Raw genomic sequence first — 27,800 nt, forward strand, 5'->3', positions numbered from 1 at the left:
ACTGATATCTGCATTTCGTCTTCAGATAGAGAAGGTAGCGCACATGGTGGAGCTTTGTACGAGGAAATGTCAGCTGGTAGACAGCTATTGAACTCGGACGATTTTCCGACCCAGTCCAACGCGGTAATGTCACCTGAATGAGCTATAATCTCCTGCAGGAGTCGTCCGAGCGCATTCTGTTTCTTCTCGCCATAGATTACTGGGAGGTGGACGCGGAAGATGCCAAACAACGAGTACGCGATGTCTTCCTGCAATGTGGTGACACGGCTCGATGCCCATTGAAGTTGTTCTCGGGCACCTTTCATTCCTGGGCGGAAGGCGACGAGTGCCTGTGCATTTATGCCTGTTGAATACTCCAACTCCCGCATAATAGCGACAGAGTGCTTATGATTGGATGAGCAGTCGTCGAGATATAGGGTCCAATCTGCTCGATAGAAGAGAACAACGTTAGGAGCGAGGAACTCCTGAACAGTCCATCCTCTCGTGTTCCAAGTGCTGTTTGCGAGTGCGCCAGACTTGGATGAGGGCGAAACATCCGATAGATAGATGATGGTGAGTGCTGAGTGGCTGATACCAGACGAACATGGAATTGACTGATTCTTGGAGCTCGACATTGTTGTTCTGCTCGATGCAGCACGTATCGCTCCACGACCAGCAATACCCCGCATCACGAGCCATTTTGCAGAACATCTGCAATTTCACTATGGTTCCGACTGGATCCAAATCGTACACGACCTTGTCCTGGATTTCATGCAGAAGCGGCTCCTTGCTTTCCCATCTATGCGATAACATGACCCATTGGAAGTACGTCTCTTACTGCTTCTTTGATAGGCTTCGTCTGGAGGGGCGCATGCGTCATTGATGAATAAAAGAGCTTGTTGTACTCTGTGGTTTCCATGAAGGCATTTATCTGCGCCTCTCGATTGCACACATGCCCAGTGAAGGTGTTGAGTAGACGAAGTGGAGCATTTTCCAGTTGTGCTTGAATGGCTCTTCGAAAAGTGTCTTCTACTTCTGACGGACTGACATACTGCTGACACAGCTCTGCAGAAAGAGGTCATCATCTTCGAGTTGACAAATGAGTTCTTCCCGGCTTACTTCGTATATCCGCATCTGGAGAATTGGCCAACTTCGAGAGCATGGTTTTGAAGGCCATGACTGCTTCATCATAACGTTGTGCTCCGTGAAGCGCTGCATGCTTTAATTCGTATCCGATATAAGACGAAGGGTTCGAGTTCAACAACCTATAGGATCAGCACGATCAGCACGATTACTAGGGAAAATGATGGATATTGCACCTTCTCCGCGTCGTGAAGGGCTTCCACATATAGGTTTCGTTCCAAATTTGCCTTACTGCGGTTCGCAAAGAGGGAGTGGTGTGAGCAATCTAGCGCAACCGCTGCCGAATACAGTTCAACAGCGGTGTCATAATTACTCGCAGCAGCGGCCTCATTGCCCTTTGTGACACAGCGCGCAATGCATTCGTGCTTGAAGGCTAATGGACACTAGAATGAGTCCCGAAGTTCAAGCTGTTCAAGACCCACTCACCGGTAGACCATTCGAGGCAGCTTGGCTTCGCAGCATCGTCAATCATGCGCATCATATATTGATGAGATTCGGCAGCTTCGGTCACGCGATCGGCGCGGAGGAATGCGTCACACCGTCTTTGGTTGGCGATTTGCCATAACGAATCCAGGTCCCAGCCAAAGAGCTGTGCAATGCACATGATCAATCAGTGAGAGTGTGCTCTAAGACTTCGTAGTGACGTACCACTGTGAATATCGTCAACCTTGGTTCAAAGGGTGTCGTGCGAAGGAACAAGTCGGTTATAGTGGCGATACAGGTCGTGAGTTGATCAGCGGCTTCGACGTAGCGTCCATCCTCGAAAACAATCATTGCAAGCTGCACACGTAGATATGACTGAGGAGTGTATTTCAGAATGAGAAAAAACAGGTTCAGCGTAAATCTCACGTTAACGACGCTGCACGGAAGCGTATCTAAGTGTTCGGTAAGAGCTGGCGAGGTTATGAACTCGCCGCATTGCCTCATCATGGCGATTAGAATTGAAAAGTGCAACAGCCTGGACAAAATGACATAGAAATGTTCAGTATGCATGACTAACGGTGAAAGCAGTAAGAGAGCACCTTGATCAATAGTAGAAGATCGACGGTAATTAGATCACGATCCGAAAATATGACAGCGAGATCGAAAGCTTCCATCGCCTCCCAAAGCTGCTCCTTGCCGCAGAGGGCGATTCCCTTGGAGACGTAGCCCAATAACGAGGGCTTGATGCCAGTTGACTATGTGACAAAGTCAACCTGTCATCGACAGCGTCATGATAGGCAAGGTGTCTGACCTTGACTGCGTCTTCTAACGCGTTGTCCCACTCGGAATTGCGCGTCCTTTACAACTGAGCGATTGGCATAGGAGTCGTGTCTGTTGTCATATGCGTCAATCTCTTGGGTCAGCAGCTCTTCAGCTGTATGAAGGTCCCCAGTAATGCATGCATTGCAGAGTGTCGGGTTTATAGCGAGGATCTGCATGAAGTAAGCACACGTTCCGTGGAAGGCAGATCGAAAGCAAACAGCTCACGTCAAATAATAGTTTGGCGTTAGCGGAATGATTGCTTGGACTAGTCGTGATTGAACTGTTTGCTCACCACGCAGAATCGGAGTGTGAATGAATAGGAAGGGCAGAACATAACGAGTATTCTCTTACCTGCAGGAGTTGCTGTTGCTCTTTCGAATTCCTCTATTATCCTTTCCTCTTCATTATATTGCTCGAGTATGTTCCTTAATAGACCAGAGCAGAACTCTCCCATCATAGTCTCCACTCACGAGGAGCTCTCCATTGGGAGAGATTGCGACACAGTAAGCCCCATCATCTGATTTTGGATAGTGCTCGAGCGACAGCCTTATTTGCTGGCGTGTCTTTGTGCTCCACAGCCGCACAGTGTAGTCACTTCGATGAAGTGGCGATGAAGGAGCCATCAGAAGAGATAGGCAAGCGAGCGGATCATCGCTGAGTGTGACCAGTGCAAGGTACGACCAATCTGGTGTCCGTTAGACGAGTTCCAGAATTTGACTCTTTTGTCATATACAGAGCTATCTGCAGAGACAAGTTGCTGACCGTCGGGCGACCAAACAACGCTTGCAATCCGTACTTCTATTGTCGATCTCGAAAAGAAATTGATATTCGGCGGAGTCATCGGTGCCCCATACCCGGATCTCATTGTCGATTGAACCGGAGGCCAATTTTAGGCCATCTGGGCTGAATGCGAACACTGGCAACCGGAAGCTCTATGACCTTGGAGTGTCGCGAGCATAGCGTCGGGTCTTCGAATTCGCATCCCATATAATAACTGTCTTATCATACATCCCGCTGGCGAGTTTTTTCCCATCGGGGGAGAAACACACCGACCAAGCCCGGCATGCAGAGTTCAACACTGCGTGGAATACTTTCTCCCTGCTCTCCACAGTCCCAGATGATGATGGTATCATCATCTGAACCGCTCGCAATTCGACTGTTGTCCGGCGATATGGAGACTGATCTCACCCAGCTCCTGTGTCCCTCGAAGGGCTCTCCTACTAATTCTCCTTTCTCCACGTCCCAAATTCGCAGAGTTCCGTCGTTTGCAGAAGTGACGACTCGTCGACCGTCTTTGAAGAACGCCGCTGCCCGCACTGCTTCCGTGTGCCCTTCCATAGTCCGCGTTGGTGTCGGTTGCTGCCTTCTCAAAGCGAGGTAGGACGCATATTTTGCTGCATCAGGAGCCCCTGACATGTCACGTTGACCTAGACAGAGATATAGACGGTCAGTAGCATTTCAAGTTGTTGCCGAGGAACGTACTTCGGGGATATTGTTACCTCGTCGATTCTCTGTGGTGAGTAATGCTCGATTTTTCTTCCCATCATCCAACATGTAGGTGCTTGTTTACGGTTCTTGTTCTCACACGGCTACGGCATGGATCTCACGTCGCTTCTTCTATCATCACGGCCCCTCTTCATAAACGCCCATCATATACCAGTAAGTTAGCAACCCTTTCACTCTGTACGTAGTGGGCCCTCTCGACTGAACATAATCAATTCTGCAACCAGGTATCTCTTTTACTCAACTCGTCTTTCATCATCCTGCAAAACGCACTCGAGCGGCGACTACCCGTGTGTTGATTTGCTTGCTTGCCCGCATGGCAACGACCTGTGCCTCCTGGACAAGCCTTCTATTGTCCACATTTATGTAGGGATGGTAACTACCGCCCATGCATCACGTGCAAAGTCGCAGATGGGAGCGGTTTTACCTGGTAGTATGCACAAGGCATTCCCATTCGAGCTGCTCAACGCATCTTACGAGGCTGGGGGGAATTCTCCCTGACTCCGCCAATAAAAAAGTGCATCTCATACAGTCATGGTCATGCCTATTTTCCCTCCTCGCCTGACGAGATCGGAGTTCATCGGAGAATGTGTACAGCAAGATGGCTGCGCGCCCTTCATCCCTCAAACAGAATCTCGACGAGGACATTACTTTGCCTGCCGGTGAGCTTGTACTATAGAGATGCTGACAACCAGGACCGGGCGTGATATTACGTTGTGGTGAGCGGTCTAACGATGAGACAGCAAGAGTCTTTGTTGGCCGAACACTACGCATGTCACTCCATTGTCAGCTATTGGGGACAATCGGCACCAGCATCTGCTCGCCCACCCCCAACTCGAGCGAGAAACTGCGCTCAGCATAAGTAATTCCCGGGACTCCTTGCTTCGTAGAGTTTGATTTCTGTCTTACCAGTCCCCGAAAGTGGCTGTGGAAAAGGGTTCGCGCACTCATTATGGAGAAGGTCCATATCTGTCGGGCCGTTGCTATATTTTGACCTACGCGCCTCCCAATTCTACCGATTCAATCTTGAAAACCTATTCGAAGCCATTCTATAGGTGGGAACTACTCTCTGGGTTGACGATGTTCTCTTGCTACCTGAACACACTGGCTTGGACTGACGATCGCAACACCCTGCTGCGAGGCAGGCACGAGTTACTGAGTACATCCCTACCTATCCGAACCGCGATGAGTGCTATGAAAGTGGTTGCAGGTTCACCCTTGACTTCATTCGCTACAGTCTATTTCGAGGGGAAGCTCATCCATTGGACAGGTAAAGCCCTAGAGACGGATACGAAGATCTCAAAAGAAACAGGAAAGGTCATCCGCACCAACAAGATTCAATACTTGTTGGTTTCTCGCATGGTCATACAGTGACGGGCACGTACCGAGTGAACACTCATAGTCGGCAGTGTGGGAGACTCGGTGTGTGAACATGGTAGAGTATTAGTCTTCTTTCGCAATACGACCCAGTATACGATACCGAGTACGAAGGCTATTTGTGTAGTATACAGGTCATGTCGAGGTAAAAATGAGAACTGCGCGAAGGTCTATGTTTCAACCTGCACGAGGCACCGCTCGCGGCGAGATCCGCACCTCAACCGAAATGCTTACCCTATAGCTGAGTGAAATGCGGTTGAGGACCGTAGTATGAGTGGCATTACTGAAACAACTCACTAGAGAACCAAGCACGTAAGCTGGCCTTGGTAGCTTCATCACTTGCGTCCATCAACTTCCGGTACGGTTCGAGCGCTTCTCCAAGTCTACCTGCCTGAATGAGTGCATGACACTGTTGCTTGTGTGCGGTTTGCCACAATGACTCGAGGTCCCACCCGAAGAGCTGCAAAAAACGCGCAGTTGAGCATAAAAAGGATGTTTGTTGCGTCATGCCAACGCACCACGGTGAATTCCTCGTACATGGAATGAATTGGCCATGCAGAAAAGAAAGCGCTAGCGTTGACAGCGGCAGTAAAGTTGTCGACAGCTTCCTGGTGACACTTGCTACCCAAGGCAATAGTTCCCAGTTGAACTCGGAGATACGCCTGATATGCGGCACGCAGAAAATTAGTGCCAGTACACAACCCTGTACTTTATGCTCACTTCCACGACACGACAAGCAAGAGGATCGGTATCGGGAAAATCGATGGCTAGCTCTTCGACGCGCAAAATTGCTTCTTCATGTTTATTTGCATTGAAAAGTGTAATGGCCTGAAAACCGTGATGAAGTGAAGAGTTGGCAATGAAAATTTAACCTGCCTTGATCAAGAAAAGTAAATGATTCTTCTTTGGATCTCCGTTCGTCGATGTGAACGCAAAATCAAATGCTTTCATAGCGTCTCGTATCTGCCTTTTTCCGCAGAGGGCAATTCCCTTGGCAATAAAGCCTATTAACGTGGGCTGTATGCGGATGGACTATTTGACGATCAACGTTAGTCTACATTAAGTGGGTAATGGTGGGTCACGGTATCTCACCTCGACTGCATCTTGAAGCGCGTGATCCCATTCGAGTTTGCGTGCCATGATGAATGAGCGGTTGGCATAGGAGGTGTAGTTGTTGGCCGCGTCGGCGTTGATCTCTTGCGTGAATAGCTCTTCAGCAATATGCAAGTCCCCCATGATGCATGCATTGCGAGCGGTCGGTTTGATGGCGAGGATCTACATGAAACATAGTTAAATTGTGTTATGCGAGTCAAGGAAGGAAATTGCCAGCATGCCTTGGAATTCGAAGCAGAATCTTCGGCCTTGGAAAAGACACAGGATGAGATGGTGAAAGGGTAGTAAAATCAACTGGAAAGTACCTTTGATTCCGAAATGTCCTCGGGCAAAGCGTCTTTGGGTACTGCCCACTGCGATATTTTATTATCACCACCTCCGCTGAAGATGTATTTCCCATCCACAGAGAAGGTTGTGCAAGAAGCAGAATGCTTGAAGACGGCGATTGTTTTTCGATCAGAGAGCCGCCAGAGGCAAACTTTATCTCCAGATGGAGAAGCAACAAGCATGCCACCTGGATGAATGGCAATGGCATTGGACTCAGTGCTCACACCGCCCATCCAGGGATCATCAATCTGGTTCCAGGTCGACACATCCCACTCCCGTATAGTGCGATCGAGATTATCTCCTCCCGAGAGAAGGCGAGTGCCGTCGGGCGTCCAGGCGAGCGAGAAGCTCCATGATGTGTGACCCTTAAAGTTCGCAACACATTCCCTAGTGCCTGAATTATAAATTTCGATAACACTGCTCTGTGTTGCAATCGCAAGAAGTTCGCCGGACGGGGAATACCGAACACAGTTGACAAGAGCAGCACAGCCGATTGGATTTCCTTGTTGCTGCCACGTAGTTGTGCTCCACAACTTTGTCGTATAGTCCCATGAACCAGTGGCTAGCACTGTTCCATTGGGAGAAAAGTCTAACGAGGTGATGACACTGCCACGGTCATTGAATTCCTGATGGGCGCTGATGATTCCGGTGAGGGATTCCCCAGTTTCTCCACACCAGATGATGAGCTCTCCGTTGGCATCACCGCTTGCTATTAATCGCCCATCTGGTGATATAGCTAATGCCCATACCCTAGTGATCCCATCTCGATGTCCCTCCATCTTCTTCAACAGAACACCTGTCTCCAAGTTCCACAGACGAAGTGTCTTCTCCTGGAACGAGGCGCTGACCATACGTCGTCCATCGGGAAAAACTGCGACTGCAGTTACGCTCTCTTTATGATCTTTAAACACTCGAACGGGTCTGGTGCCTGAAATGAGCTGCCCCATGTTGAGCACAACCGGAGCGGACGTGGTAGGGGAATTGTGGATGTTGCTCTAAGCTGCAGAGGTGCGTGCACTGGGCGTTGTTATACCGCTTCATGCCCATTAGATGCCGATACACGAGGCTGTTATCATAAGCGTCAGGGTACTTACGTCCAAATTACGTCGCCGCAGCTTTCCAGATCACTCAACTTCGAGCTCTCCTCATACCATGACATGCTATCGTTGGAGGTTTTGAACAATCCTTCGACCGTCGAGAAACCGATGATATTTGACTGTCGTGGGCACATCAGCCCCACATACAGCTTTGAATCCTGCGGCATTCACGGATTCTCGAGTGAATGCTCTCCCTACCTAATCAATGCGCAAGTCATGAATCGATTTGGACCCCAATCTTGGCACAGATTACAACTCGACCCCCACTTCAAGGAATTACCCTGATGATGCGTTTCTTTTGTAGACTATCTAACTTCTCTGAAGAGTGCTGAATCTTAAAGGCAATTTCTACAGGCTATGTAGTTGCAGTAGCGTTCGTGTCGCAAACGAAGTCGGGCGCGTGTTCTGCACAGCCAACTAGGACGACCTGGTTGTCCTGTGGAAGATACGCACTTTTTGAACTTTGATGCATCGTCCCAGCTAATGACCTAGATTTTGGACAAACGTTGATGCAGTCGGCGTGTTCTTAGTTGGATGTCTCACGTAACAATTGCATCTCTACTTACCGCTGCGCGGAACCAGCAATAACGTCCTGGGAGAAATTCGGGGGATACGTCTGTTTGTCGGGGCGTCATGCACAACTGAATCATCGCTCAGCGAAGGGTCGCTGTGAGTATGAAATTTGGGGAGTCTGGAACAAATAAGAGAGGACTGGCGGGCTGTCTTCGGACAGACAAAAAACTGGTTAATGTTAGTCTTCCGTAGTCAGACCTTGATCGAATGAAGACAGTCGTCCTTTCCCTGGTTAGTGTGGGAAGGACAGTACAGTGAGGTTGCGGGGCACCGACACATTTTTCATCCCGAATCTACGACACGTAAAGAAACCTTACTTTTGCAGATGCATGCTCATTCTGAGTGCTGAATCTGACTTCTCGCCGATCCTGGATGGCGCGGCAAGTCATATGAATGCAGGAGAGCCTGTGCAAAATCCCTCCCCTTATATTCATGTTTAAGATCGATATCTTCGAGCCCTGGAGTTCTCTGCAGTCTCCAGCGTATGGCCGTGGCAGCCAACATAACGCTGCGCCGTACATCCTGCGAAGAGTATATAGCACGACTTTCTTCATAATATCATTAGAACATGCTTATTCATTCAGATTCCACGTACCCTATGCGCAGGAATGTTTCCTATGCGCAGGAATGTTTCCTGTGCACAGGGATGCATAACAAACCGCGACAAGTTGCCGTGGGCCACTGCACAGGTTTACTGTACACGAGAAGCACTCGGATATTGCATGGATTTGATCGGCACTTGCCGCCGCTGGCTGTGCAAGGGGATATCAATGATTATATTTAGTCTGCGCCATGCCCCACGAAGCATTTTAAATTTCAGTACTTACGCACAATTAGCCTCCGTGACGTCAAACTCGCTGCTGTTTGCGTGTATTCTTTGTAGCCCTACCGAGACACGGGATATTGTTCGACTAGGGGGCTCCTGACCGTCCACGAGTGAATCCCTGTCAAATAGTCCTCGAGCCAATTTGATCGGCAGGTGGAAACCGTTTTGCACCACCTGGCTCAGAAAGTCGTGTCTAGCCACCAGCGGGTACAGCATGAAACATCTTGTAAGCTGCATGGATATTCAGTCTCACTCACAGACATGCTGTTTCGCAACTTGAAAGGCGCAAAAGAAAAACTCAACAGGTGACTGCGCAGATAATTGCAATGTCATGCGGCACTCGTGAACTCTACTCTACTCTCCGACGCTAAGCTCATCTCGTCGGGTGCCCAGCTGGCACACGGTCCAATCTCGTTATGAAGAAAGAGGATATAAGTACCACCCTGAATTGCTAAATTTAGTTTCCCTGAGAAAAATTGAGAAAAAAAAAAACATCGAAGGACTCACTCCAGTCGGAGTACGTCCCGCCAAGTGTTACGTTGACCGCCACTTCCAATGCGCGACTCACGGAGGATCAACAAAAGGGCCTCAGACCTGAATATAAAGGCAGGAATCCTGTCAAAGCTAGCAGGTGGAATTTGCACGACCTCCACGTTCCATACTAAATCTGCGATTCAGCGTTCAGAAATGAGGATGCATTTAAGGTAACGCTACTTCACGCTTCGTAGTCTTGGGATGAATGTGTGGGCTTACCATTAATTAGGTCCACATTGACGCCAACAACCCCCTCGTCGACGCCGACCTCGCAGTTAGGGCATGTCCCTGATAACGACTCAATGAGATTAACCTTAAAATTATGTTTTGAGTGCCTTGACCGACTCTATGGAAAGATGGACCATGTTCACAAGGAAATCCTCGGGCTGGAAATCCTAGAGATCCGCGCCCGCATGACAGAGCTCCTTGCCAGGTGCGAGCCAGAAGATGCTGTGGGGAATTCTAGCGCATGGGACGGCAACATTGACCTCCAAGCAATCGTCGATGACGAGCCTCAGACCATCGTACCAGTTGCGCTTTATGAGCTCAATGCAATTTCACCATTGTTGACTCCGTCCGGTGTCTTCTACTTGCCACATCCACAAGTACTCCAAGGCCAGTTTCCGGACCCAGAGTACAGTCCTATAGAATCTATCGGGAATCTACCAGAGGGTACAGATCGTCCCGTCGGTCAACTTTTCCGAGGTGAGTTCGCGATCATTCGCAGCATTTTCATTGAACGCTTACCATGTGCGACCAGACCCATTGGACAATTTGCACCTGCCTCATGACACATATTCTGAGGGGGAGGCCTTGTCTGATTCTTCAGTCGGACACGACCAACAACTACCTCTCCCCATTGTGCAGGGAAGGCAACAAAAAGTGAGGTGCACCCAGCCCGGGTGCTCGAAAGTTGTCAGGAAGGATGGCCTCACTCGGCATGTGAATGAGACACATCTGTGGACGATTAAAGCTGTCTGCGCGAGCTGCGGAAAGGGATTCCTGTGCCTGTATATGAAGAAGGACCATATCTGTTGAGCTGAGCGTAGAAGTTCCTAGAATTTTTTTTTTACTTATGCACCCTTCAATTCTGTCTACCGCTTCAATATTAAAAGCCTAGTCGAAGCCACTCTGTAGGATAAAAAAAGTACTCTCTGGGAGTTTCAGTGTTTTTGTGCTATGAGGGCCCTGAACGCACCTTCTCGAACTGACTATCTTGATACCCTGCTACAAGGCTCACATGCCAGGCACGACAGGCACGAGTCACTAAGAAAATAAATGTATGGGCCCGGTCCGGACTGCGTCGAGTTCAGTTGCAAGTTCATCCTTGATTTCATTCGCTAGAAATTGAGGGAGGCAATACAACTGCAATACATAAAACCCTAATAGAAGATCTCGCAAGGAACAGGAAAGGCTATACGCACCAATGCAAATAAGAATCAAGTTGTTTTCATGCGGACATACCGAAGCTAGTTTTGGAGCATGGCGGAGGAAATGATGGGATCAGTGTGCCACGACCGCTCAGCGCTCAAACCTGATGTAGCAAGTCACAACAATAGCAGATATGGTACCCTCAGAGAACAAGGTGGAGAGTTGTTTATACACCGTGCGGTTGCTTCCGGAAAACAGTCACCAACGAAAGTTGGCGCATCCTGTCCGTTACACGTCCATCGATGCTGTCGGACCGTCCTGGTCACATTCGGAAATGCTGAACAGCATAACGTTCCAGCGTTGTGGAGTTTCCTGAGAATAGATCGGTAATTCACGAGAGATCATATCGATCATCTCTCCGAGGGTTTCATGTTCCATCGTATAGTGCACAAGAAGCGTAGTTGCGCATGTTTGTCGGACATAACCAAAGACATAGTAATTCCCTTTTCCGGCGAAGTGAACGGTCTAGACTTTTCAGAAATTCTCCCACAAGCCTATCAACTTGGCGTCTCTGAATTTTGAAAGGTATTATGATAGATTCATGTACTTATGAACCTCCGTATATGTTTACCAAGCGTCAGCAGATATCCCTACATAGACCTCCACCCTCTTTTTTCAAGTCACTGAACTTGCATACACATCAGCTTCCAGCGATGTCCGAGCTGGCTGAACCTATAGTTCCCGACGTGGCTTCTTAGACAGTCGACAAACAATACTGCAAACGGATGGCACACCTGTATTCTTGTTAGGACGACGGGGAAATATGCAGTGGAGTATTCTGCAAGGAGACTCCACTGACGAGCCTGGTCAAAACTCTTTGGGCAGCTCTGCTTCAACAGACAACGTAGAAAGGGTGCGACCACGGATCGCTGGTTGTGGGGCTGCTGCGCAATGGCCTGGTGATCGTCATCGTATGTTCATTCGTCCTCTTTGCCTGACAAGTCTGACAGCCTCCCAGCCAAGATCAGAGCTCCGAAGAGTTCATGGGTACAGAAAGAGGGTGCCATGCCCTTCCAAGCAATAAGTCTAGATGTGGCCCTAATCACCGATCGACAAGGACATTACTTTGCATTCTGGTGAGCTTGTACTATCAATACTGGGACTGGGTGCGAAGAGCCCCTCGACTACGGTATTGGCGTCAACATGGCGTCGATGCCAAGTCCGCAGTCGGAGAGCAATCCATCGGAATCTGGTATATACGAGCTTTCGGGTCGCCGTCCTCCTGGGTACTGGAAGTTCTTGAGGGATGGACGTCTATTTCGAGTTGCACCGAGGCTCTGAGAGTGCTTCCTCTCGTTCGTTCCGTCAATTTTCTTACGCACTGAACCTTATGACTGGCACATTTCTCGAACAGAGTTTACTGTCTGCATCAGCGATTAGCCATAACAAAATATACTGCCCACTTGCTTTCATCTTGCTGTATTGTGCAGAACCACTAGTAATGCTCCTATATTTCGTCCTCTCACCCGTGGATAATCATTGAGCCTCAAAAGTCACCTACACAACCGCCCTCTATGAACACTACTTGCCCAGTCACATGTCCCGACACCACTGATGAAGACAGTACCGATATCTGGTTTGCAATGTCGAGAGGCGTCGCAAGCTTTTTCAGTGGAGTTCTACAAGAGGAAATAAGCCCCACTAATGTTGCACGGTGAACAGAATGACTCACGCAGCTAGTGCAGGTCCGCTGACGGCTGGATCGTTCAGTGCCTCTTGTACCATGGGCGTTACAACCCATCCAGGTGCAATGCTGTTTACGCGTCCCCTTGGTGCGATCTTCACAATTTCATTCTTGAGTGTCATCGTCAGGCCGTACATCATTGCTGCTCATCTCGCTCAGCTCACATGCGAAATATAGAGAAATCCAGCAAAACCTACCACTCTTGCTGATAGCATAATCGCCATGGTTTGCTTCACCGTACTTGCCCGCTACGCTCCCGATGAGCACAATTGCAGCCTTGTCTTTCACACCGTCTGTTGCTGTGCGCAAGTGACGCAAGTACTCGCGGCAGACCAGGAAGCTTGAGGTGAGGTTTGCGCTGATGGTCTTGTCCCACTGCTTGATAGTCATATCGACGATTGGGACGTCCTCGGGCGGCCAGATGCCGTGGTTGACCACGACCACTGCCACAGGGCCGAACGGCATGCCTGAGAGCACATCGAACATGTGCTTCACGGCAAACTCGGAGGAGAGGTCTGCTTGAACGCATTGGAGTGCGGGAAAGCTGGCCTGGAGAGCCTGGATGGGTTTGGCGTTGGAGTTGTAATGTGCAGTTACATTTGCACCGAGGGCTGTAGGGTGTCAGTGAGATTTATGGAAGAGCGAAGACGATAGAGATACACATACATAAGTAGAGTTTGACGGTCTCAAGGCCAATGCCTCCGCTTGCGCCTGATTGTGGTGAGGAAATCACGAGCAAGTTGACCAGGAAATGACTGCACCTGTAATGAGGACATGTATGTTTGTCAGTCCTAGATCCATTGTCCGACCCTGATTTTGGGGGAAGCACGGTCAGGTCATGATTCTACATGATAGCTACCCCTGCGATGGATAGTCCCACGAATTCGCATGTGCCAAGCCAAGCTGGGTTATATCTCTACGCAATCCAGTATTTATGACATCACCTGTCATCGTTGCTTAGTTATCACTCAAGGGCTGGAGTAATCAGCAGCTCTTGATTGGACGTACGTCGAGACACGGCTCCCCGCCATTGCTACACCTGCCGTCGTGTCTGGTGAATTTGTTTTTCTTCGATGGTGGCCTAGTGAGTACCTGAACTGACCAGCTTGGCTACCAAAACAATGTCTCGAGAGGGATCATGTTGAGTATTCCTGCTGCTGTCTCGACAGAAGAGATAAGACTATTTGAGCGGGTGACACACCTGTCCATGTGGAAGGTTGAGTTTGCTTCCGACAGGGCACCCGCCATCCCGCCGGAACTTGACAACAACCACCATAAATGGATATGCCGGCGGTAATCTATATTAAGAAATGGTGCCTTTGTTTCTTTGTGGTACGATGATTGCTCAAGCTGCTAGGCACTGGCTCTTCTCCACAGTTCTTTACCCACACCAGTACGACGACTACTCTTGGAACGACGACAGCAAAATTTGCGGTGAAAACATAAGGATTTTGGATTAAATCTGCTGTCATAACCATGCCTCGTGTGCCATCTGTGGACGCCTCATTTATCCATACGCTCCATGGTAACTTCGTCGATAACGCTGGTCGTACCCTTCTGCTGCGCGGAGTGAACCTATCTGGTTCATCCAAGGCACCCGTGAACCAGCCTTCCCAGGTCCTAGATGGATTCTGGGAAGAAGCAAAGACTGGCAGTGAGAGTTTCGTAGGCCGACCGCTGAAGCTGGATGACGCGGACGAGCACCTCGCCCGCCTGCGAGGTTGGGGTTTCAATATGTTGCGATTTCCTATAACTTGGGAAGCCCTAGAACATGCAGGACCGTGAGTACTCGATCCATGTCATCTCCCAGCTCGTGGTAACGATGGTATTTTTACCAGGGGGAAATATGATTATGAGTTTATGGATTATACAATAGAGATACTACGGAAATGCAAAGCGCACGGGTTCAAAGTTTATATGAATCCTCACCAAGACACCGTGAGCTTCTTCGCAAATGCATTGCTACTTCTTTCTAATCCGCCGTTCAGTGGTCTCGTTTTTCAGGCGGTTCAGGAGCACCTTATTGGACACTTGTTGCATGCGGTTTTAATCCATCCGCATTCAGTGCCACACAAGCAGCTATAATTCACTGCGAGTATCCCACTCCCGCGTCTCGCAACCCCGCAGAATTGCCTGCCATGATATGGTCAACAAACTACGGCAGACTTGTCTCGCACACCATGTTCGCGCTCTTTTTCGGTGGCTCCACGTTCGCCCCGAAATGCATCATCGACGGGGTGAACATTCAGGAATACCTTCAGACGCACTTCGCAAACGCTTTTGGAAAGTTGGCGGAGCGAGTGGCTGCAGCTGGGGACCTTCTTGACGAAGTTGTCATTGGGTGGGACAGCATGAACGAGCCAGCAGAAGGGCTCATCTCATGGAATGACCTCAACGCGTATCCGGTGGAACAGGGTTCCACACTCAAGAAGGGCACTGTTCCGTCACCAGCGCAGAGCTTCCGTCTTGGTATGGGCCAGGTGCAGACACTTGACAACTACACTTTTGGCTCTATGGGTCCAAAACGTGATGGCAGTGTCACCATCGACCCTAACGGTGTCAAGGCGTGGTCAGATCCCTCCACGGAGCCCGGAGGCATCCACCCACGCTGGGGCTGGAGACGCGACCCTGGTTGGACGCTTGGTACATGCGTATGGGCTTTGCACGATGTATGGGACGTGCAGAGTGGATATGTCATGCAGCCGGATTATTTCGCACGTATTCCAGGAACAGAAGAACCCGCACGTTTTCTGCACACCTTCTTCCTTCCCCAATGTGCTCTTTACCTGAAGGCAGTTAGAGCGCACCATCCACAAGCCATCGCGTTCGTGCAGCCCCCCGTGTTTGCACGGCCTCCTCCGATACCAGAGGAGATACTGCAGGGCAGGGCATGCTATTCAACGCATTATTACGATGGCCTGACACTCGTTACACGCCACTGGAACTGGTTCAACGCTGATGCCCTTGGTCTCCTGCGGGGAAAATATTCAACCCAGATACAAGCTTTGCGCATAGGTGAACGCGCCATACGGAACAGCCTTCAGAGCCAGCTCGGCTACTTGAAGGCAGACGCAACGCAACTAGGTGCGCTTCCACCTACCGGCCCAGCACGATACCCAACTATCATTGGAGAAATTGGGACGCCTTTCGATATGGATGCCAAGCGCTCGTATGGATACACCGATAGTGGCAAATACAAGGGTGATTACTCGCGACAAGAGCGTGCGCTTGATGCAAGTTTGAACGCGGCGGACGGCGAGAACTGCTTGAACTGGACGGTGTGGACGTACTGCCCTGATAGTTCGCACCCTTGGGGGGATGGGTGGAACATGGAGGATCTCAGCTTATGGTGTAATGACGACTTGCGCGCAGGAGAAATGGGAAGGGTCCCGGGCATCCAGACGCCGTTCAAATCGTCACTGAGTTCATTAGCGCCAGCACGAGCGTCGACTCTCAGCCATATCAACTCTTCCAGTATATTCTTCGCTTTACGCCAACTCTAGTGTCGAAGAAGGCGAACCTGTGAAGTGCGAACCCGCGTCTCTCCTATCGTTCCTTACGAACGGTGCCCGTGCCGTGCGCGCTTTCTGTCGTCCGTGGCCAATAGCGGTCGTTGGTACCCCTACGAACATCCAGTTCGACATCTCCAAAGCGACCTTCCGCCTTACTCTCAAGGTCAACGCAGAGGATATACCTGTTGACGAAGACGATGATATCGTACCTGCAAAGAAAGGATTGTACAAGGATAGTTCCTTGCCCACTGAGATTTTCTTACCTCTCGTCCATTTCGCCTCGGATGCTTGCGTGAGCAAAGCTCTCGGTTCTGCCGTCCAGGACCAAGTCGATGATTCCCTAGACGTTGGGCAGGAAGGGATGAGCCGCGGTTCATCAGGAACGACGACACCTCGCGCGTATACGTCATCGACGCTCACTCTTCCTTTGACTTCTCAAGCTGCGCTAGTCGCCAGTCATATTCAAGGATGACTCGTACGACATCGCTGTCACTGCATCCTGAGGGCCGCGTGGAGCTTCTCGCATCAGAGCAGAAGCTTCTCTGGTTCTACACTGTGCCAACGGGGGAGAAGGAAGACAAGGAGCTGACGATAGAAGTGCGCCGTTCATCAGGCGCCATCAAGGCCAGCGCACTCGGGCTTGGATATACCACTGAGAGCAGAGCGAGAGATGGGTGCGCTGGATGGCTGGAGCAGGCGGGGTTGTTGGGCGAAGGGTGGTGCCCTCAGGGTTGTTCGATCATGTGAAGTCGCCGTTATCTTATCTTATGCATTTTCCTCGATACATCTAATGACGGCGGTCAATACATTCTTTGTAGAAAATAATCATATGTATCGTATATACTTCTCGGCTACCTCTTGTAAGATAGTACTATGGACATGTTATTTTCATTTTGGAAAAAGAGGTGAGCCGATAGTACTCGAGACCAGTGAGTTCCTCAGCTGTAAACTAATTAGATGCTGCAAGTGAACATTTGGTGTGGAAATACGCACTAAGCTAGTCATGCGGGCGATATCATGACGGAATGCAACAGTATTGGTCAGGTGTGTTGCTCATCGTCAATCTCGAAGGAGGAACTTTTCGTTAAGTCTAACCCTAACCCTACATCACACTGATTGTCCATTAGAAGGAAGACAACCGAAGTTCCTTCTTACCTTGGTACTCTAAGGCATGCTGGCACGCGCTCTACATAGCGTTCAGCAAAGCCACAACTGTTGGTAAAGTCCGTTCTCGCCGTTCTCGCACTGTCAATTGGGTTACAATCACAAAATTTGCTCACACACCTATGAGCAATGACTGCAGTAGTAGCAAGTCCTGGCCCTTACTGGTCTACACTCTAACTGAGCATCGCTAATCGACATACTGAAAGCCGACCACACTTGCTTTGCAACTCCAACCGCTAAGTCACCTACTTTCCTTGTCAGCGTACTTATTGAAACAGACTATTCATCTGGACGGTCTACCACTAGCAATACTGCCGTCTGCCCTGACCCGATGACCCATACCTGTTCACAGACGATCATAAACTCACCAGGTTCGCAGCGGATGGTTTGGAGCACCCTCTATGATGAACGGAAGAATGGATTCGATAGGAACTGAGCTGAACGGAAGTATATTAACGGTGCGTCCCTCGTCATGAGCACACTCGATCCCTGTGCTAATCTAACCTCTATTCCCTATCCCGCTTGTCAACTTATTTAGGCGGTACCTAGGTCGTGCCCACGCCCAAACCTACACTTCATGATGCTCTTAAATACTCCCGCCTCATTTCCTGTCGGTGTGGATCGCTGTCCACCTCGTCCTCGCTCGTTTATTCTTGTCGATGCACGAAATTATGTTCAACTATGAGATGATAATACAATACTGTGATTGTCTTTTCAACGATCTGTCTATTCTAAGTTCACGGCGCTCTCCCAAAACGTTCATGTACACGACTTAATTCACCCGAGCCGCGTGATGTCCTGACGAGCATCGACAGGGTTGTCAGTTGTGTCTGTCATCACACCGCAGTCAAGTCACTCCTGAAAGTAAGAATAAGCGACGATCACTTTGACGAGCGCGAGTACATTTCACAACGCAGAAAACGGTATAACGAGAGCGGTAAGAAGGGTGTTGAAACCCGATAGTACAGTCTGCGACAGTCAGCAGTTGAAGCTGGAGTGCTCGGTATAGTAGTACATAGCATGGGAACGGGCATCGAAACTTTGAAAGCAAGAGACAGCGGTCTGCACCACTCAGTGCTCAGTATCATAGCGGCACAACACGGCATAGATGGGAAGAGGATCGTCTACTGCTTCGCTGCCAAGTCCTTTGCTGCAGGCGACTGGTAAACAGTGTCGGGTTCGATACGAGGCGAGGGACTTACACAGGCGATTTTCAAGAATGAACTCGAGGATCTTCCTCTTCAACTCCTCTTCCTTGTAACCTCGACCAGCAATTTCCGTTGCGACTTTCTTCACAGTGACAGCCATAGGAGATTTCACGTAATAGTCCACAGCAGACTTGATGAATTCTAGTTCATCGTCATGCTGAAGGAAGGCGGCGTATTCGAGGACAATGATGGTAGCTGCGTCTTGTGATTAAAATGGTAGTTGACCATGCATTCAGAAACGAACCAATGCCGGTCTGAATGATATTGCTTGTAGAAGTAAACCATGTTCCCTTGCCAACCTATTGCAAACTCTTGAATGATGAGGATCAATGCGGAAACTTTAGTACCTACTACAGGCTGAAGGGCAGGCACAAGTTGACCTTTCCGGGTTTCGATCTACTCATTGAAGCAGATGAAAGGTGTTAGCACCGGAAACAATTCAAACAGAACACTTGCCTCCTGAAACAAAGAATTGTCAAATTCCTGATGTGGCATTCTTGAAAGTTATGGATGAACTTACATTCTGTGCAATTGATAGTCATGAATGGTCAAACAGCGGAAGATAGTGGTACCATGATCAAATGACTTACAAACTATCAGGGAGAGAGAACCAGGTTAGTGCTGTCATAAAATGGTGAGTCTATTGAATGGACATACGAGCTATGTGAGACCAACAAAATCATGCATCAGTGGGCAGAGGTAGATTTAGACAGGAAATATCATACCTCCTATAAGGGATAAGAATCATTAGGTGTTACAGGTTACAACATATGACTCACAGGCTAGAGAGAAAGTGCCAATCAGAATTGCCACATGGTGAGTATGCAAATGACTCACATTCTAGGTAGGGTATCAAAATATTGAAGATGAGTGACCATGGGAGAAGGGCTTGAAATTACTATGGGTACTCAACAAACTATGTGTTGGATAGTAAGCAACAATGACTCAATATGTCTAAGAATAGTGAAGAGAGGACTTACATTAGGCTATGAATGACCAATAGATATCATGATGTCAGTATGATCTCCATGAAATATACAATAAAGAGACCAACCACCTGTCAAAGAACCAGTAACAGCAAGACATGGGCATATTATTACTATGGAATCAGCTTAAGAAGCCAAGGGACTTACTGGTGCCTATCAACAGACCAGCAGGGAGAAAGCATTAGGATCATCAGCAAGGGTTCAGGATGAGCAGCCATCAAGGTACTGACCTCCTGTCAACAGGGCAGCAGCAGCAAGGCATCAGGATCATCAGCAAGGGTTCAGGATGTGAGACAATCCAGGCACTTACCAACTGTCAACAGGCCAGGCCACAAGGCATGGGGATGATCAGCATGGCATCAGGATCAGAGACCATCCAGGCACTTACATACTGTCAGCAGGCCAGAAACCACAAGGCATGGGGATAATCAGCATGGGATCAGGATCAGAGATAAACCAGGCACTTACCCACTGTCAACAGGCCAGCAGCCACAAGGCATGGGGGATGATCAGCAAGGGTTCAGGATGTGAGACAATCCAGGCACTTACCTGCTGTCAACAGGCCAGCAGCAACAAGGCATGGGGATGATCAGCATGACATCAGGATCAGAGACCATCCAGGCACTTACATACTGTCAACAGGCCAGCAGCAACAAGGCATGGGGATGATCAGCATGACATCAGGATCAGAGACCATCCAGGCACTTACATACTGTCAACAGGCCAGCAGCAACAAGGCATGGGGATTGTCAGCATGTGTTCAGAGTCAGAAACCTACAAGGCACTTACTATCTGTCAATAGGCCAGCAGTAACAAGGGATCAGGATCATTAGCATGGGGTCAGCATGATAAACTGTTGGGGTACTTACACACTGTCAACAAGCCCACAGAAGCAAGCCATCATAATTGTCAATAATGGTTGAGTTTTGCAAACCACAATCTTACCAGCTACCATCAAACAACTACAGTTGAGGACAACACATCAGCATGTCTACAGTTTTAACCATGCAATATTTACCATTAGTTAGCACCATCACCAAGACATCATCATACTCAATCAATCATTGTCTTACTTTGAGATATGAAAACCACTTAGCAATGTCATACTGGTAACCTTCAAGATCAGTTGGATGCAGCAAGGATTGCTTATTTGCACAATCAACAACCATTCTAGATGATGTTAGAACACGACTATGTGGACACACAACTACACAACTCACTCAATGGCACACTTGATACAAAGTTCTAGGTTTGACTGTTGTGTTGAGACCAAGCACAAGCATAATTCTTTGTCATCCAATGCAAAAGTAGTGTTCTCCAGTAGTGTGTCGCAGCCTGTATCCACTTCATCCATATCTCGGATGACCCATGTCAACTTACATACTAGACAAATCAATCTCGGGCTGAACAACTCACTCTGCAAGCGCACATAGCACTTCGGACGTGCAAGGTTCTCAGGGGCATATAACCGATCCAAGACACCTGTACTCGTGAATAGTTCTTCGACACACTCGTCGATTCTTTTTAAGCACTCTTCTTGCGACAACCCGATGAGTTGTTCCTCGAGTTCTCCGAATGCTACTGGATGCAAAGCATCAAACTTCGTGAATACCACAATGACAGGAACTGATGAATATTCATTTAATATGCCGAACACCACGACAAGGGACACATTCAACAAGCTCACCATGTCCAGTGTCACATTCGGAGAAAAACTTCTCCTCTGACCGCTGGAACGTTCGGCAATGATCGTCCATCGGAATACAATACCTGTAGGACATTGATGAACGAGCACAGCACACCAGGAGGGAGTCACTTACCACACAGCGTGGATTCGCTCCTCCAACTTTGTCGTATTCGCACGTTCTGCAATAAATTTCTTCATGTCCTCGAATTCTCCTACGGAACCCGCTTCGAAACCACACGAGTCGTGAAAGACGAAACCGGGGTTGCTTTTGAATACCATCTCGTTCGTGATGTCGTGTTTCCCACGCTAAGCATCCATCAGCGCATGCGTACTCGTAGGGCAGATGGTGCACACACCAATCTCGAGCCTTCGATGACGGCGCCATCGATCTATTTATAAGCGATCGGCGTTCGACCCGTCGCATGGTGCAGAACATATCACACACCTTGTCTCCTTTGGCATTGTAAATCTCTGGCTTTTCCGTGGTGTTGCAGACCTTCTGAAGGATGGTCGTTTTGCCTGCATTCGCCCTTCCTACGATCAGAACTCGAAAGCGCCCAAACGTCTTTCTGAGGTTCTGAGGGTCGACTTTTGGTGCCATCGGGAGATCTTGATGTGCGCAGAAGTGGTCTGGTTTCTCGTGCAAACAGTGGGGAGTAAAACGGAACGGGATCGCAGCGAAATACGAGAGCGAATGGACACCAAGCAAGGGCACCGATGGCTCATGACACAACATGTACACACGGCGTCTATCTCCCTGAATTAGACGACCGATTCTACAATTGCACCGTAAATGCACCATTTGCCAATCGTTCAGTTGTCCGTGCAACAATGCGCGAAGACTAAGTACACGACAAACGATTTGAATTATAAGACCATTGATAGAGAGTTAGCTACGATGAATGATAAGATTATGATGGAGATGAGAAATTACCGTCTTCCCTACCCCTCTCCTTGAAAAGAAGTGATATTAATCTCTGCAAAGGTACAAGTGAGCTCGATCTTTCAAGCTCTTTCAGATGATGGGTCCTTGAGGCGTCCGTGAACGCAAGAGAATCTCATGGCGTGCGTCCCCCTATGGAACGGGAGAGATCTCGTGAACCCCGACAGGTTCTGCATGTTCCTGCCTTAGGAGATGGCGGTGCTGGATATGAACGCAGAAGCTGCACAGGCGGGTGTTGTTTGACCTCGGACATCGGTCCCCCTAGTCGACGCTGGGAGAAGGGCAGATGTAGTGGGCCGTGGTAGGTTGTAGGATCCGTGGCTGGGGGTAGGATTGGTACATGTGCTCGGATGACTCAATAAGTCGACTACTCATCGTGCTGTAGAAACGGTGCATATAATTAAAATATGTTATTGTGGAGTATCATGTAACACGTACTGGTAACCTTATGCTTAGATTCGGAGGGCTAGCGCGAGCTTACTAAATCCACCCCAGAACGTTCGGAAACCGACACCTGAGCAGGATGCACAACGTTTCTTGCGACCTGACGTAGGATCAAATCGCGGTTCTGTGCGCCACTGTTTCCCTTCGATTCTGCCCGCCCTGGTGCCTATCTTGATGAATGATATGTCGTCCAAGTCCTCGCACGCCAGGAGGATATATTGTGGCATAGCGAGCTTCCTGGTATCTTTCGACGGGTGCACCGAAACCATATTGCGTCAACGATCGTGATGTAAGTAGTGGTGAAGCGCATAGCCTAGGGCTGAAATTACGAACGAACAAATGCACAGCTCCACGTACGAGCGTAGGTTCGAGTCCTGTGCGAAATAGTATACTTTGGCAAGGATACAATGAGTGCATGGACTTGCGGTGCGCGCTAAAACTCACTGAGGTTTGAAAGATATTTGGGACTGCGCTTTGGATCCAGTCACTTCGTGGAACGTCGAAAGAATCGCGGGATACCATAGTGCTGAGTGCTGGGGTGCATGGTGCGGGGCAGAGATAATCTCTGCTGGTATCGAACCTCTTGCTTGGTGGACTGTACCAATGTTGCAGGTATCCAACGTCCTGGCCAATAAACTGGGCAGATTGACTGTCGTATCCGCCTGCAGCCTCCACGAGCAGTAATAGGCTACCATCTTGCTGCGGTAGTCGAGACTGTATTTGGAATGGAGAGGCACCCCGAGATGAGATCCCGCTATACTTATTTATATTGTCAGTTGATCCTGGGTAAGGTGAAATACGTACTAAGATAGTATTGAGGTCAATATGGAGGCGCGACGTATTTCTCTGAGTCTCTGACTATCACGTTGCTGACCACCATGTGTGCAAGCTTGGAGTACCTCGACCAAGTCCTGGTTTTCTGTTAGGGTTAGGGTTAGGTTACACATGCTCTACCATCCATCCACCCCGCTACTATGACATGTTCAAACCTCTTCGATCATTTTCCCGTCCACGTTAAATCGTTGGACGCTTCAGCTGCTTATCAGGCCTCTCTCCCGCATGCAGTTGTCTTGCCGTTCGGTGACAGCGCCATTGCCCGTATACCTTCTGCCTCCCATTTCCACGGATCCCCGACAAGAAGTCCTGTGTCGCAGTTGCACTTGCGCATGACCCTCAAATATGTTGCGCTGGCGGTGAAGCTCTCTCGAGGGTCGGGTCTTTGTGGAACCTAGAAACCATGGCTACTATCGTACGGAAGATAGCGTTTTGACCCCGTTCGTTATAAAATATGGTGGGGATAGTTGACCATCAACTCACCGATTGATCTTATGGCAAGCTGGCAAGACAGGTGAGTTTTATGTCTCGCAAGCATGCACGAGACAGCGCTAATGTTCATTCGCCAGCAGCCGTACAGCCTTTTCTCCGGTTTTGATTAGGTCGATTTTTGTAAGCTATGAACCCCACTACCCTCTTCATATCATTCACATCATATTAGTACGGTGAACCATGTTATAGCGCATACTCAAGACAGTGACAGTGACCTTCAACCGTCAACGTAGTAGGTCTCGGGCGACTGTTGCAACGTGCATCAATATGCAGAAGCGCTGTAAGAACGAACAGATATATACGGGTTTGGAATTGTAATTGTAGGAGCCAACATTGTGCGTGCTTTCGTCCAGCGCTGGTGTCAGGAAGTGCTTATTTACTCTGCCTCTTCAGTCTTCGTCATACACCGGTATTTGCCTTGGGTCTTCACAACGTTCACCCCATCATTTGGCTCCGCATTCTCGCCATGACCCACCTCTAAGTCCAACGCGGATCGCGACCGTTGACACATTCTGACATGGCTTTTGTAAGCACCCGCATGGAGATTCGCATTCTCGTACCTCGTTACTAGAATGGCACTGGTCTGTGCGCCTCACGATCACTCAAATAGCCCATCTGTTTCTGCTTCTCTCTCTCCTTCTTCGCTGTCCCCACTTGTGTTGCGCCATACAACCTGCCCCCTCCCATTCACATATTTCTACTAAGTGCTTTTCTGGTATCGCCTCTCCTTCAGGCCCAAAGGTCTGTACCTGATTCTGACCAGATAACGCTCCGAAGGGCTCTGTCTCTCATCCCGACCGTCCGCATATTCTCTTCTAGACGTATTTGTCCTCTTCCCCGTCCTCAGCCTTAACGATTGCACAAAGGTCCGCCTCCTGCTTGTCATCCCCCACGAGCAAGAGTTTTACTTGAACGGCGACTCCATGGCGTGATACTCGAACGGTGACTACGATTGCGTGAGTCGTCCTTGTCGTGTTTCCTCTTCACACTTCAGCACCAGTTTAACGAGTCAAGTCTAGGTGTCCATATGCTTCACCCCTCACAAAAGCCTACCTTATCAGCCACGGTGTGCTGTCGTCTGAAGTATCTGGCCTCGGCTGCGCCTCTTCCGCATACGCTACCGCCAAAGGCCAAACGAGTTATATGGGAACTTCGATCGAGTCATCTGGCGGCGGAACGTTCGATTTCAGAGAACAAGGTCGTGCAGGTACTGGTGTCGACCGCGTCACATCCTCTCTCAGCTCCCCCTCGCATTTCTCTGACAACCCTACGTCCTACTACTCCGATAGTGCAGGCTTACCCTCCCAACCATTGTAGGAAGAGGTGAGATCTACTTGCACCGTCCTCCCTGGATACCTCAGCGTCAGTTCTACCAGCGACGGTTGTATACTCTCGAGCCTCGAACTCATTCACCAACGGCTTATTACAACGTTAGAAATACCACCCATTTTTCCTGGGTGTTCTGCGAGTGAGCATCCCTCGAGCTTGTTTCCCATTCGGATGTCTGACGCCACCCGTACCCTCCATGCACCTACAACCGTCAGCCAGGGTATGAACTGCGGACCTTGTACTCCTGTCGTTTTGTACCAGCGCATCCACTGTTTATTTTCCATTTAGCATTCTTAAGACACGATTCCACCACATGAAGTCTTGCTTCAACAACATCTCACAAGTAGGCTTTTGTGGCACGCATTCTAAAGATTCGATGCATAGCTTTGAATTTAAGTTTGAGTAGAATTCTGTTGACTAGACGAGAGTATTGAATATCCGTGTATCGTCATCTTGTCAACAAGATTCTACTCATCTATTCTACCGATCGCTTGTTTCTACTAACGATTCTTTACATGGGCCCCGAAAACAGATACGCAAGTCATTGCAGACAGATGCGAACTGAACGCTTTAGAGTTGACTATGTGCGAGGCCATAAGTAGCAACGTGCTGCGTGCAGTCCCCGTTGATTCGACGAAGCTTGTGTTTACAGAAGACGTCGGGTCTATGAACAAGAGTTCTGCCGATTTGTGCCATTTGCCGTTCTGCCGTTCTTTTGGCAGAAGTCGCCCCAAAACATTAATATCCTACACGAGCCGCACCCGTGCCCGCCGCAGGTCACCCATACCTGGGCGGCCTAGACCGTGTCTGGGGACATTAGGACGCGCTCTGATCAGTGTGGTTCCCGACAGCGGATTCGAGCTGGCATTGACCTTGCTTCACAAGCTAGGTGGCAATCTGCTGGCATTACAGATATCATCTGTTCGAAAGAGGATTTCAGGTGGATAGGTTCTTCACATAAGACCAAGCCGTTTTCTTACTGTCCCCTTTGGATTTATATTCTGTATCACATCCTCACAAACAATGCGGTTGTCCTTTGTCCTCATCGTCGTTGCTCCTTTGACAGCCTCAATATCTGCAGCATCAATACCTGCCAGTGATCCTGACAGTGAATCATGTCCTACAACTTGCTATCTTCACAGCTGCTGTCCTGGGCAAGATTGCGAAGTGTTTCTTGTGAGTATGAACAGTTTGCGTTCTACATTTAACCACATGACTCACTGGCGTGGTAGTACTTCGTCTTGCTATGTCAGTGAACTACAGTGAGTCATGTCTCTGCTTTCGCACCGGTGCAGTATGGTTGATGACACGACGCGTGATTTATAGGTTGAGTTGATCAACATGCTTGCTTCTGAACAAATTTCACTGCCGCTCGAGCAATGGAGATCTTGGAATAGAGGAAATCTTGATCACTTGAATACATAGAATATGTTAGTACGACGCAGTTTTGTAGTCTCGTTGTAGGCCACCGGGAGACTAATGATCTTGCAAGCCGGAGCGACGGCTTAGCTCCTTCCGCACCAGTCTCAAGAAGCTCGCGCAGGAATTGTACGCAGACTGGTAGCGAGTCTAAAAACTTTTACCTTCATTTTGTGACGAACGAACAGTATCATATACTTGTATGGGTTAAATTTGGAAGCGCCCAGTTACTACTCATTTGGCCTCTTCAGTCTTGGTCATACACAGATAAGTTTGCCTTGACCCTTCACAACGTTCACCACGCCAGGGCCGGCTTCGCTCTCCACGACCCACCTGTAAGTCTATCGCGATTTGCAAGCTTGCAAGCGTTGGCGCATTCAGACATGGCCTTTGTATGTAGGCGCCCGCGTGGAGATGCGCATTCTCGTGCTTCGGCATGTGGATGGCACTGGTCTGTGCGCCTCAGGACCACTCAAATAGGCCGTCTGCTTCGAATATTCCCCTCTTGCTCTTCTTCGCTGTCCCCCACTTGTCCGGCGCCTTATGATACAAATATTGTTCACCCGCCCACCTCTCATTATCATATTTTTACTAGGTGTTTTTTTCTGCTGTCACCTCTCCTTCAGACCCAAAAGTCTCTACCCGATTCTGACAAGACAGCGCTCCGTAAGGGCTCTGTCTCTCACCCTAGACGCATACTTTTTTCCGGATCCCCAGTTCTAGATTTATCCTCTTCCCCGTCCTCAACGCTTTAGTATCATACGAAGGTCCGCCTCCTCCTTGTCACCCCCCACGAGAAAGCAGCTCACGAACGACTACTACATCCTGTCCTGCTTGAACGCCGAATCCTTGACGTAGTACTCAAACTGTGACTACTATCGCCCAAGTCGTTTATTGTCATGTCTTCTTCTCTTTACACGAAGTACTAATTCAACGAGTCAAGCAATATA

At 49.1% G+C, this 27,800-nt stretch overlaps 5 protein-coding genes across 5 annotated transcripts; 2 read left to right on the plus strand and 3 right to left on the minus strand.

Annotated features, from left to right (window-relative positions):
• Positions 1-778: 778 nt before the first annotated feature.
• On the minus strand, positions 779-7,634 carry EDB91DRAFT_1253319 (WD40-repeat-containing domain protein; the record flags this gene model as incomplete). Its single annotated transcript, XM_041323627.1, has 15 exons — positions 779-1,044; positions 1,099-1,244; positions 1,299-1,349; positions 1,411-1,495; positions 1,549-1,711; positions 1,771-1,920; positions 1,988-2,080; positions 2,145-2,300; positions 3,421-3,794; positions 5,545-5,707; positions 5,766-5,909; positions 5,968-6,041; positions 6,120-6,279; positions 6,340-6,522; positions 6,666-7,634. The coding sequence occupies 15 exons, from the start codon at positions 7,632-7,634 to the stop codon at positions 779-781; spliced, it is 3,177 nt and encodes a 1,058-aa protein (XP_041172330.1).
• A 1,810-nt stretch (positions 7,635-9,444) lies between these two features.
• EDB91DRAFT_1160865 (uncharacterized protein) lies at positions 9,445-10,686 on the plus strand (the record flags this gene model as incomplete). The annotated part of the gene is made up of 3 exons (XM_041319812.1): positions 9,445-9,488; positions 9,556-9,700; positions 9,912-10,686. The coding sequence occupies 3 exons, from the start codon at positions 9,445-9,447 to the stop codon at positions 10,506-10,508; spliced, it is 786 nt and encodes a 261-aa protein (XP_041172331.1). The 3' UTR covers positions 10,509-10,686.
• Positions 10,687-12,465: 1,779 nt separating this feature from the next.
• Positions 12,466-13,955, minus strand: EDB91DRAFT_1160875 (NAD(P)-binding protein). The gene is made up of 5 exons (XM_041319813.1): positions 13,594-13,955; positions 13,499-13,543; positions 13,030-13,443; positions 12,821-12,974; positions 12,466-12,767 (listed from the first exon to the last, which is right to left on the minus strand). The coding sequence occupies exons 1-5, from the start codon at positions 13,631-13,633 to the stop codon at positions 12,635-12,637; spliced, it is 786 nt and encodes a 261-aa protein (XP_041172332.1). The 5' UTR covers positions 13,634-13,955; the 3' UTR covers positions 12,466-12,634.
• Positions 13,956-14,175: 220 nt separating this feature from the next.
• EDB91DRAFT_1330684 (glycoside hydrolase family 5 protein) lies at positions 14,176-17,091 on the plus strand (the record flags this gene model as incomplete). The annotated part of the gene is made up of 5 exons (XM_041325363.1): positions 14,176-14,613; positions 14,671-14,770; positions 14,821-16,255; positions 16,290-16,652; positions 16,700-17,091. The coding sequence occupies exons 1-5, from the start codon at positions 14,309-14,311 to the stop codon at positions 17,089-17,091; spliced, it is 2,595 nt and encodes an 864-aa protein (XP_041172333.1). The 5' UTR covers positions 14,176-14,308.
• A 3,827-nt stretch (positions 17,092-20,918) lies between these two features.
• EDB91DRAFT_1060345 (GTP-binding protein) lies at positions 20,919-21,990 on the minus strand (the record flags this gene model as incomplete). Its single annotated transcript, XM_041314336.1, has 4 exons — positions 20,919-21,328; positions 21,390-21,472; positions 21,523-21,695; positions 21,805-21,990. 4 exons carry the CDS (start codon positions 21,988-21,990, stop codon positions 20,919-20,921), a joined length of 852 nt encoding a protein of 283 aa, XP_041172334.1.
• Between the last annotated feature and the right edge of the window lie 5,810 nt (positions 21,991-27,800).

The sequence above is a fragment of the Suillus paluster genome (genome assembly GCF_016628075.1).
Source record: "Suillus paluster strain FC165 chromosome Unknown EDB91scaffold_83, whole genome shotgun sequence".
Taxonomy (NCBI): domain Eukaryota; kingdom Fungi; phylum Basidiomycota; class Agaricomycetes; order Boletales; family Suillaceae; genus Suillus; species Suillus paluster.

What these genes read in the sequence shown, in the direction of transcription:
- EDB91DRAFT_1160875 (XM_041319813.1), bottom strand. Translation starts at nt 13,633, where the DNA reads ATGGATCTAGGACTGACAAACATACATGTCCTCATTACAG. An exon ending in GACCGTCAAACTCTACTTAT is followed by an intron (nt 13,444 to 13,498) that starts GTATGTGTATCT and finishes GACACCCTACAG; the next exon opens with CCCTCGGTGCAAATGTAACT. An exon ending in AGCGGACCTGCACTAGCTGC is followed by an intron (nt 12,768 to 12,820) that starts GTGAGTCATTCT and finishes TTCCTCTTGTAG; the next exon opens with AACTCCACTGAAAAAGCTTG.